General features: G+C 39.4%; 1 protein-coding gene across 1 annotated transcript; it reads left to right on the top strand.

The window, feature by feature from the left end:
- The first annotated feature begins 1,955 nt into the window (after nucleotides 1-1,955).
- On the top strand, nucleotides 1,956-10,122 carry smad6a (SMAD family member 6a). The gene is made up of 4 exons (XM_084110388.1): nucleotides 1,956-3,379; nucleotides 4,483-4,539; nucleotides 4,678-4,755; nucleotides 9,338-10,122. Exons 1-4 carry the CDS (start codon nucleotides 2,686-2,688, stop codon nucleotides 9,877-9,879), a joined length of 1,371 nt encoding a protein of 456 aa, XP_083966514.1. The 5' UTR covers nucleotides 1,956-2,685; the 3' UTR covers nucleotides 9,880-10,122.
- The last annotated feature ends 2,322 nt before the right edge of the window (nucleotides 10,123-12,444 follow it).

Genomic DNA, 12,444 nt, shown 5'->3' with positions numbered 1-12,444 from the left:
ACCATAGACCACACCAGCAGTCACAAATCAGCAACTTACAATACTGCTAAAACATCTTTACATTGTGTAATGTAAGGATTTTTTCTTAAACTCATTCCATCTAAGCTCAACTTACTTATTAGCCATACTCACCCTTTTGAATGTTTTTTTTTTATATACATTGTTTTTGTCTCTCTAGTCTGGAGAATTTGAGCAGTATCCAAACAGTGCCATCTAGTATGGAGTATGGGCCCAAGGAAAGGCCTTGAGGGGATGTGAGTGCTGTCCTTTCTGTCTCCCACTGTCTTGCCTTTCTCCCTAAAGTCCATTAGGAGTAAGGGGCTTGTTGACATGCTATTCCTGTTGGGTCTTGCTAGAACCCATCAACAGGACCATGTCTGTCTGGACTGGAAGGACTGGGGTTATTTTGGGTGGTAGTTTGGTGCTGGTCTCTCCGTCTCTGCTCCAGACCTCTGCTGATAGATTATCTAAGAGACTTCATGGGAGTAGCTGCAATTATTAGCCTGACGCCATGCAGGCTACAACAGTTATCACTCCCTCAGATAAGTGAAGGGAGAAAGCCTAAGGATTCTGCCACTGAAGTAGGAGTGTAAGAGCAAATGCAGTTTGCTCTTGATGTTGACAATTTGCAAAAGTTTGCAATATTTACATAATGAGCAAAATCTTCATCATTCTGAATGTCTGTTATCTATGCTAAATATTATTCACTAGTGCAGAAAAAAATAATGCTTAATACAAATTGCAAATTTTCAAAGTAATAAAGAATATCATATAGGTTTATCCAGACTTCTGACTACACACACACATATGTTGGGTTTTCATGAATGGGGACTTTCCATAGACATAATGATTTTTATACTGATCGGTATTCTATCCCCCTAACCCTAAAACTACCCATCACATAAAACTTTCTGCATTTTTAGACTTTCAAAAACACATCACTTAGCATGATTTAAATTGTTTTTCTCATGGGGACCAAAAAATGACCCCACAAGGACAGGGATTTTGGATAACATAAAAAGACAAAAGTAAATTCTATATTAGCAGTCAATTTAAGCTTGTAGGATTTAAAGTGTAAATATCAACGTTATAAATTTAAGTGAAACTATTCAGCTTTTCTGATACTGGTGCTCCCAGCATGCACTGGGGCTTAAATAATTAATAAGGTTATTTTTTGCTGTTTTCCAGCTGTATTTTCATTGTTTTATCATTGATTCAGTGTTATATTGTTTGAGTAAAAAGTATTATTTAGGAAACTTCAACTAAGTAGAAATTACTCAACCTTTTACTGTATGGCCAAGTTAAAATTACTTATTTTCTTTGCTAATTATACCTAACTTAGTTAAGTATAGTTTACTTAATTACATATGTGAAATGAAAATTATGAAAAAATATGCGTGCAAAAAAATGTGCAAAAGAAAAAATAAGAACATTTTACTTATTGTTTGTTTCAGTGAACCACATGATGTGTGTGTGTGTGTGTGTGTGCGTGTGTGTGTGTGTGTGTGTGAAACAAAAGATGTAGAATAAACTATTAAAGTTAAATGAAGTGAATTCTTGCAGTTATTTCAAAAGTTAATGTCTCTATATTAATAATTATTATAAGAATAATTAGTAGCCTACTAGTAGTATTTATATAAAACATATAATTTATATTATAAAAATGAACTAAATAAAAATTAGGCTAATGATGCAAAGATTTTTATTGTTCCCCAAAAATACTTTATTTATAATTTATTTTGAAATATGAGGGTCGTAGCCTACTACTTGTCTTACTAGCGATAAATCCACTTTGAGAGTTAGCAGTTTGTGATAGCCTACGTTTTCTTTTTCTTACACAATCACAGTCATTACAGCAGTAACATTTTGGTGTCTTGCAATAACGTTTTTTCGTGCACAATCACAATCACTGCAGCCATAACATTTTGGTTTCCTGTCGCAGGCACAGCGCGCGCACACACAGAGGTACATGTTGCTCCTTTAAGAGTTCGGAAACTTGATACTGTGTTTGCGCAACAATCAGCGCGGCTCGCAGCCGCCAAAGTGTCTAGACGAGCACATGATGGGAATCAACCAATGGCTCCACTGCTCTCCTCAGGGGCCCCGTGTGTGTGTGTATCTGAAGAAGAAAGAGAGTGAAACGGTGAAAGAAACCATCGAAGAATCCCATTAATCTCGCACGAAACACGGAACGAAACCTCAAGACATTACATGTCCATTTCCACCCGGAACGACCACTTTGCCGTCGCAACACGATCATTTTCTTCCGCGAGGAGCGCGTTAAACGTCAATAAGGATTATAGTGAGATCCATTCATGTGCGCGGCGTCATTAAACTGCTGCAGGAGGTTTTCTTGAAAAAGGAGGTTTGTTTCGGAAATTATTTTCCTGCATATCGTGCATTTCGCGTTGTTTATCAATAATAAAGTTTATCATGTTGACGGGGAATGTTTAGAAAGTGGATGCACCGCTCCTCGCGTAGTGCACTATGATTACAGCCATCCCGTTGCTACAGTGTTGATATATTGTAGCAGTGGAGTCTAATGTTGGGCTTTGCTCAGGCTCTGCTCGGCTGTGCATGTGAGCACAGATCATTGATGTCGGACAGCGAGCGCACGACCGTTTGGAGTCTCCGCGGTTCTGACCAAACATAGAAAAAACGGATGCAAACTGTTTAAATTGTCGTATGTTCAGGACGAGACGCTCGGGTCTGGTTCGGCGACTCTGGAGAAGCCGTTTGGTCACTGCAGGTAAAGAGGGGGGCGATGGAGGTCCGGATGACTGGAGTGACAGCAACCCAGAGAAGGTCCCCAGAACGGAATACGCACTGGGAAACAATGCGGGCTCTTGCAGCAAACGCGTAGAGGAACGCGGGGAACCGGGGGTACTTATTGAACAGGATGGACCCCTCGACGAGGGGAGCGAGGACAGGACGGTGACATGCTGTTTGTTTAAAGACCTCCCCAGAGGCAAAAACCGACTTGCTTGTCGCGTGGATCATAGGAACCACAACAACTACAGCAGTTTGAGTGGCAGGGAACTGAAAAATGGTGCCGTGACCGAACAAGAACTCAAGAAGTGCACTTATGCGTTTCTCAAAAAGTTGAAAGAGAAGTCTCTGGATGTTTTATTGGAAGCTGTGGAATCTCAAGGCGGGATGCCGAGTAGTTGTGTCCTGGTTTCACAGACTGAAGTGCGCATTGGAGGTCAACTGGTGTCTCCACAGTACCTGTTGTGTCGACTTTTCCGCTGGCCAGACCTGCGGCTCTCCTCTCTCCTCAAACCGCTCTGTCACTGTCAAAGCTTCAGGGCAGAGGAGAGCCAGACCCTCTGCTGCAACCCCCATCACTACAGCCGCCTCTGTGGACCAGTCAAAGATGGTAAGGAAACCCTGTGAATGTTTTTAGTCAAGGCAATATTGACTTTCTTGTTCAAACTGCTATGCTTTTGAATTGTAATAACAATTTCATTTCAGCCCTGCTGACAAAACTGAACTTCTTTGCTGTTTCTTCCCACTGATCCAGGCTGGTCTGTTTGATGCTTTTAGATGAGTTATGGGCACTTTTTGGAAGTAAAAATTGACTTAAGCCAGGAGACCATCTTAAAGACCAGTTTAAGCTAGCTGAGACCAGCAAATCATCTTAGACTGGTTTAATTGTTTCTTTAGTATCAAATGAGGCAAAACACAAAATGAAGTCCTTTGTACTAATATAACACTTTTTTTTTTTTTTTTTTTTTTGTGAAGCCTGGGTGAATGATTGGGAGGGGAGTTGGACAGTGATACTCCTGTTCAGGAAGTGGAATTCCCAACTAGAGTCCCTCTGGGATTCTCAATTTCTCTGCTCCCTCCCTATTCACAAAAACACTGCCCTAACATTGTGTATGAACAGTTGCAGATTGAGAACAGAACTGATTGAACAATAATCTTAGAGGAGGGTCAAGAAAGAATATAGAGTAAAAATGTAGCATGCTGGTTTAATAACTAAACCATACATCAAAAATAAAAGTAGTATGACTTGCGCTTTAGTCCTACATGAGAACTAGTCATGCATACGAATGGTCACTACAGTCCAACACTGATGTCATGTAAGTGATTAATAGTTTTAAAGCAAAGTCTGATGCATTAAGTGTTTTCCATATTTTTTCATCTGAAGTTTTTATTCACTGTGTCAGCAAAAGTGTTTCCACCCTCTGTACTAATGAGATTCAGAACTGATCACTTTTAATTGGATTCCATGCATTCTTGGCTCATGGTGACACATTCGTTGTCTTTTTGATGGATGGCTCTTCTTCACCTGTAATTTCCATACCAGCTGGTAACATTCTCATTGGCTGTAAAAGTGCTGGAGAATCTGTGCCAAACACTTTCGCAGTGTTAAATCTTTAGATCTAGGTCTGGTCAAATAGGCATCAGAGATGTGTTCAGTTTTGGAGGTATTCTCAATCAAAAGAAAACTCTTAACTCAGTTCTCCCTATTTTCAGACACACCACCTCCTCCATACTCCCATCTCTCCCCCTTACCAGAACACAAGCCACTGAGTAAGTAATTTAGTTTTCTTCAGTTCGAGTAAGCAAAGATTCCTTGAAATAAAGTATGATGTTTAACTCTGTTTGTTATGTTTTTTAACTGCAGTCAAATGGAGAAAAGATTGAATTTTATGTCTTGTCATTTTGCAGATTCTTCCCTCCCAATGCTGCCTTACATTGAAACCGAAGCCACGCGTTCACACTGTGGCATGTCGCAGGACTATTCAGGTTGGTGTTCAAGTCTTCAGTAAATTAATGCATTTAAATGGGGGAAAAGTATTCAATAATTACTGAGACTTTCTGGTTGATCCTGAAAATCAAGTGATGTGTATTTACACTACTGTTCAAAAGTTTGGGTTGCCATTCAAAAGTTCAAAATACATTTAAAATGTTGCAAAATATTTTTTTATTTTGAATCAATGCTGTTCTTTTGAACTTTATATTCATCAAATAAACATGAAGAGAATTTAACATGGTTAAGTTTTCAACATGTCAAATTGGTTTGTCAAAGTAGATCCTGAAACCTCATTGTCATACACAATAGCATTGCTTACAGAATTAAAGTAGGCAGCAAATGTGTTTCTTCTGTTCGCATTCACTCACTTCGCACGGACCGACCGTCACTTGCAGACAGTAATGCACACTTCACAAGATATCACAGCTGGATTCGATTAAATCTGCAAGGTTTGTGAAATTAAATGTTTATTAGATATTCAGAGATTTGTTTAAATGACGTAGATGCGCATTTGCTGAATGTTGACAGTAAATGAGAAAGTATTTTAGCCTGATTGTTTGCCTTTTCTGTTACAAATAATATAAAAGCAAACGCTTTACTTTACTTACTTTGCATACCATTTACTTTCTTTGTTTACCAGTTCTGTCTAACAAAGTATTAGATATGACTGACAGAGATAAATTAATGAAGACGGAGAATGTGAGTTGCCGTTCTGTTCTGGCGCTGGTGTTCTCAGCGCCGCCCGTCAAAATAAAAGTCCCGCTTCCAACACATCGGCCAATCAGAAAAACTTATCGATGCCAATATTTCAAAAATGCCTTGGCGATATATCGGTCGACCACTGCTTATATTTATCAATCAGTAAAAACACCCCTTCCCATGCCCAAAATAAAGTGTCTGCGGATGAGAGTTTGAAGTAAGGACTGATGGGACTTAGTTCTGCTCCACTTCACAGACGATGAGTGGTAGGATAATTTTAGAATAACACAAAAGTCATTTATAATACTTTATTTAACAACAACTGCAGCTCGTTCCGCGCGTCATACGTCATTACGGCATTTCTGCGTCATTTCACTTGCCAGTTTCCAGTTTCGTTTTTCAATCCGATTAAGTGTTTACATGTCCTCTCGATCAGATTAGAAAAGGAATAAACCATCCCTTCAAATCCGATCGAAATTTCATTCGGATCGAGCTCAATCCGATCGATTAAGGTGTTTACATGAAGGCTTTTCAGTCCGATTGAGCCGTCAATCCAATTACTAAAGGATTATTTGGTAGTATGTAGACTGAAAATTCAGATTTGCCATCACAATTACATAAAGAAAGTTATTTTATATTGTAATATTATTTCAAACTATTCCTGTTTTAAGAGATAAGAGAAGAAGCACAAACTTTTGAACGTTAGTGTATGCTGAATGTGATGCTTTGGTTTGGCCCTTGCTGTTTTCAGAGCTGCTAATTAGGATAACATGTCAAATGGCTTTGCTTATCCATGCTATTTTTGTTAGCACTGGTCAGCTAAGCATTCCTCTCTCTATCGTGCATATAATAACCTCCCCACGTAAAGTTTCTGTGCTTGTTATATATAACAAGCACAGAAACTTTACGTGGGGAGGTTCTTATGGTTCTTATATATATGGTTCTTGAAGGAGAAGCATGTTGTCTATGTGCAGACATTTTCCTTCTTTATCTTTTTCCTACAGTCCAATTATGTACCCATGTGGTTTGTGGTTCTCTCCATTTAATCGCTTCTGTGTTTAAAGATATTTTTAATATGATGAAAACATGTTACACCTTCCTCTGAATATTCATTCATCAATATTGACTGTCTCCAGTTTGAATATGATATCTAGATGAGCTTTATGCAAACAGCTAAAAGACGTCATCCAGCAGCTTTTCAGCACTGAGTCAAAATTAGATTATGAGCAACAATGGGCAGTCTTGTCAGGATGCTGACTGGGGGACTCAGGGCCTCCTGAGCTCTTATCTGCTGTGAGTCTTACAGTCCTGCGCTGATTATTACCCTGCATATAAAGCTCTGAAGACAAGGAACAAGATCCTTTTGGTGTGTCGCATACGTTCTTTCCTACATTATTTTCATGTTGATGCTTCCTGCTGAGTTTTGCAATGCAAGCCCTGGCATAGCCAGCCAGTCGCATTTTAAAATAAGGTTTAAATTACAGGCCTCGCTGTGGCTTCCCCTCTTCCTGACAGAGCGCAGGCCAACACGCAATTTAACTAATGAAATCCTGCCTGTCTCTGCAGAGATTCTTTGCAGATGTTGACAAAGAATGACTCTATCAATTGTTGGAAAATGATTTGCCCCCGCTTTTTAAGGGACACATGTTTAGGCTTTTTAGATCTAGTCTTTTTTTGTTTTGTTTTGTTTTTTGCCTGATTTATTGTAATCATGTTTATGCATGATTGTGTGTGTCTGTCTGCATATTTCTCTCAGTGTCTCCTCAGTATTGTGACAGGGAGAAATCATTTTGCTTTCTCAGCCTGACAAAAGCTATTAGTTTCATCTTAAATAGGGATCAATATGCAGTCAATTCTCTTACCACAAATTCATCATCCAGAGGAATGAACAGCAAAATGACTTGCAAAAGAGAGACATTCTACAAATATGTCCCCCAATTTAAGGATTTGTGCATGTATGCCAGACTGACAGGCAAAATGACCAAAAACGAATTCTGTTATCATTTACTCACCCTTATTCCAAACCAGTTTGACATACTTTCTTCTTTACAACACAAATGAGTGATATTTTTATGAAATTCTGAAGTATATGGGCTCCAAAATAACACTGGATCCCATTGACTTTTATTTAATGGATAAAAAAAAAGTCAGAATATCTTTGTTTGTGGTCCACAGAAGAAAGGAAGTCATACAGGTTTGAAATGGAATGAGGGCAGGTACAGGTGAACTGTCCCTTTAAGAGTTATTTCAGAGTATAGATTTAGATGCACAGAAAGAAAGATGTTAGCTTGCTTTTGGAGCCAAACGATTTGGACCGCGGCTATTATTCTAGAGCTGTGAAAATACTGGAAGTGTTATAGAGTTCTCTGGTGGTTCTTGTCGTGGCATTTTCATTATCACCCCTCTAAGCTCCCCCACCACTTACTGGCTCGGTGGAAGGGTCTAATGTGTGGAGGGTGATCTAATATTTGGCATAGCAGGACAGACAAGACTCCATCCTCTCCTCCCCCCTCTCATTTTGTGGTGTTGGTTTAGGCTAGGCACACAAGAATGCTTTTGCAGGCACTAACAACTGTGCATGCAAAACAGTGCATATGAGTATCTTACTTAAACTTAAAGGAGATCCTGAAACCTCATTGTCATACACAATAGCATTGCTTACAGAATTAAACTAGGCAGCAAATGTGTTTCTTCCTTATTTCAATTTCCATGTCTTTGCGTAAGATTTAAGAAAGTTAAACTTCAACATTAATGAGGCACTCTTTGAAAAGCAGATTGTTTGTATTCTTTTCCAGTGACTTCTGATAGGTATTTTGCCTGGTTTTCCCTTTGTATCCATTTTAAACCCAGAAAAGAAAGAAATGTAATTTTATGCAAATCTCTATGGAAATTCTGATTTCTCTTTGTCATAATTCTCTTGGTCTTTTCCATGCATATCTGTTTTTTATGTACTTGGAAGCACATAGCCTACTAAGTCAGCGGCCAGAGAATCCAAGATAATGACAGTGCATTTCCGTACCCTTCCGTACAAAACTTACTTCATTAACAGTGTGTCCTCTGATGTCTGTTTGGGCCAGAGAGGGTTGAGACTGAGCAGAATGGGGGCACAGGCCCAGGGCTTTAGATCTTCTCCCTCAATAGAGCCTGTGAAGCAAAATAATGCCATCAGTCTGTGTTTGACTTAATCAGACTGGATAGGCTGGCGGCTGGGGGGTCAGGGGGTCGCGAGCCTTCACTGAGTGGTCAGAGAGCTGAATGCTGGTCCTCGGAGGGGGAGAGGGGGCCCCAGTCGGCCCCGCGCGGGGAGAGAGGAATGCTGAGGCAGAAGCGGGGGGTGTTAGAGTCAGAGATGACAGATTTGGGCCTGTTAGTGGGGGTCGTTGCTTCTTCAGTTTCGAATGCTCTCCTGATAGGATTGGAGATTTAGTGAATGAATATGCTCTGTGTAACATCAAAAAGAATAAGGGAGCTGATATGAGAGTGGTCAAAACATTGACATTGCTTGTCATGACAGCACATTACAGTAGAAATAAGTGTGGTAATGCTAAGGAACACTCCGCTGGCACACTAGTGGCTTTCAGAACTACAAAAATACACAATATAGCTATATATTATATTGCTATAATCGTTGGTATATCCAGTATTGTATGAAGATATATAATATAATAATAATAACAACAACAACAATAATAATAATCAATTAAATAATACTTTTTTTTCCCTAATCAGCATAAACAATTTTTTTTGTGCTACCGCAGACAGCACTTTTCTAAAAAAACTGTGAAAAAATGTTTGTATTCTGTTTTATATTGTGCTTTATGTACTTTGGTTAGTGTATTTTTGTGTGTTTCATACATTTGTTTTCTCACCCCTCAGATGCCAGTATGTCTCCATCCACCTTGGCACAGAATCACTGGTGTAACGTGGCATACTGGGAGCTTCGCACACGCGTGGGCCGTCTGTACCCAGTTCACGACGCCTCTCTTAGCATCTTCTATGACCTACCTCAGGGTACAGGCTTGTGCTTGGGCCTGCTCCCCCTCTCTCCACGTTCCACTTCCGTCCAGCGCACCCGTGGCAAGATCGGACACGGCATCCTCCTCAGCAAAGAGCCAGATGGAGTTTGGGCCTACAACCGCAGTCAGCACCCTATTTTTGTGAATTCCCCAACTCTGGAGCATCACCCCTACTTGAGTTTGACTGTGAGGAGAGTCATGCCAGGCTACTCCATAAAGGTTTTTGACTATGAGAAGTCGTGCCAAATTCAACCCCCCAGCGATTTGGTGCACCTGGAAGGGCCGTACGACCCAAACAGTGTGAGGATCAGTTTTGCCAAGGGCTGGGGACCATGCTACTCCAGACAGTTCATTACATCATGTCCATGTTGGTTGGAGATTTTACTCAACAACCACAGATAATGTATACACACAAACAAATGCAGACATATACATTCTTACCACATACTTGCACACACTCACTGCAAATGCTCAGACACCCACAGCCACAATCCCAAATGTAATCTATCTAAATTTAATATAAAGTTTTATATAAACGTATTATATGGAATACTTGTAAATACGGAGTCATTTTTACAACAATTATTTATGTATGGTGCAATGTCTTTATGGATGGACAGAGAAAATAAAAACAAAAGAAATGCACTTTGGATTTCTGTGTGTTGAAATGTGCCATTTTTGGAATTTACATTGAGTCTTGTTGTATACTATAAATTATATGCAGATTTTCAGCATGATCCAGCCAGGGCAGTACACACAGTTGATGCAATACGTAGCTGCAGATTTAAACAAACACATAGGACTATTAATGAAAACTTTAAATGATATTTATTTAAAAAACCAATAGATGGCAAAAAAAACAAAAAGACTTGTAGCACTTTCATTATATTTTATTACTAGGATTAATATCAGTGTAGGTGTTTTGTCTGTTTTTGCTGGCTGCTTTATTAAACCTCTAATTTAATTTCACCCTTATAATCAATGCTGAGCTTACATTCATGAATTTATCACTGGGTCTTTAGTCTTTGCTGACAAAGATTTGATGTTTGGTTTAATTTTCATGAATAAAACTCTATAAATGTTATTGCATATCAAAAATATGTGTCAAGGTTGCTGTCTAGAGATAATTTGAAAATGTCCAATAAGCTCAAGTGCTTAATTTTTCAGTAGAACAGGGCATAGTGTTCTTCATACGAGCTCAAAAATTGCTGATAGTTTCTGGAGAATGAAGCAATTCCATTAAAAAAAAAATGTAAGTACAAAGTGAACTTTACTATGCTCACACATCACATAAGTGTCACAGCTTTCCATTTCCAATGTTGCAATACATCAGGGTCCAGGGAAGCTTTCTTTTAGTGCCGTTGTTTGTTCTAGAGGGCGACCGCGTAGCGGCTAGCTTACTCAGCAGTCTGCCTGGCCCCACCTCATCCCTTTTAAAACAGGACTCCCAGAAAGCAACATAGACATTATCCCTGCGCCATGAAGCCCCAGCCGCCCAGTTCCAGACGCATTCTTCAGCTCTGTGAACACCATATTATGACTGTGGAGACAGAAGAGAAAAACTAGCACCTTTGAACATTTATATCTGTGAAGGGAAACAGAAAAAAAATCATTCTGGAAACAGCCCCTGCATGTGAATGAAGGCATTTGCATTCAGCTTGTGTGCCCTCTCAAGAGTTTATGCTGCTTTTCATGGAGGATTTTGATTTTTTAAATCATTGTTGCTTTCTCACACATTTCTCATGGTTCAGTGGTTAACGTGTTTCTGCATAAAACAGCATAATCATCTCAGATAATATGGTCTGTTCTCTTCTCACAGTGTTTTTAGTTTTATATCTCTAATTGATCTCATTTGTCATATTCTGGAAGCAGGATCTCTGTCGGAATGGCTCTGGTTTCTAGCCGTGGTGTTTTTAACTCCACGGTGGGCTGACCTCACAGTGAACTGGATTTCTGAGTGAACGTGGTGATTTTGGCTCAGCCAGTGCTGCTCTAATTCGGTTTCAACTGCACCAGATCTTACCAGTTTGGGATTTATTTGTGCAACTTGCAAAGAATCGACTCAAATATTTGCCCTTTGTATAAACAGAGTTGATTTTCCTAGAGAATGTTCTATACACCCAGTTTGACTACAACATGCTGTACATTGTTGCCTTTTTTTAGATGCCTCATGTAATTAAATTGTGTATCTTGCATTGGCAATATTATGCTCTGAGCTGAAGATACATTCGGATATCAAGGCAGATTGCTGAAGAAGATAAATTAATTACAACACAAATTTTTCATATGATACATTTTTGTTAAATCACCACTGTAAAGTTACTGCTTGTTGAATTCGTGGAATAAGCCTTTAAGGCTTGAAAGGATCTCAATAGCACAATAGAGCTGCGAGGCCCTTAGGAAGAGAAGCAGATGCAGAGAGGCGCCATGATGACGTCACATAAGACATTTAATTACATATTAGCTGATTTGAATTTATTTCCCACATGTCCCCCTTTCTTTCTCTTTATTCCCATACAGTCTCAAAAACAAAACGGATAAATAAGAATAGAAATTAGAGTAGACAGCTCCATAAATCATTCTGTCATCAGGTAATTATCTAAATATAATATTTAGCCTTTATTTTCTTTCACCCTTTTCCCTTCATTTAAATCATTCAGCAGTCCATATAACTCTTAGATTATTTAAAGTCCATGTATGTATGTATTGTGTGTGTGATGTGTGTAGAGTTTATTTGCGTGTAGGCGTGGTGTTTATTCCTAATCCTGTCTCTGTTTTGTTTCTTTAAGCACTATGTCTGTCAGCCACTGTAGTAATTATAGTGAGACTGGAAGCCTGGCTCGGGACGGCCCGCTCCTTAAACATCCCTCAGACACAACACTGCTAGACCCAGATCCCAAAACGCAGCCAAAACCATTTCCCTACCCTTTCACCTCGTTTTGAAAATGTCCCCCTCTCTTTTAAATC

This window comes from Abramis brama (genome assembly GCF_963993115.1).
Source record: "Abramis brama genome assembly, chromosome: 3".
NCBI classification, from domain to species: Eukaryota; Metazoa; Chordata; class Actinopteri; order Cypriniformes; family Leuciscidae; genus Abramis; species Abramis brama.
This window is presented reverse-complemented; position numbering and strand designations above follow the sequence as displayed.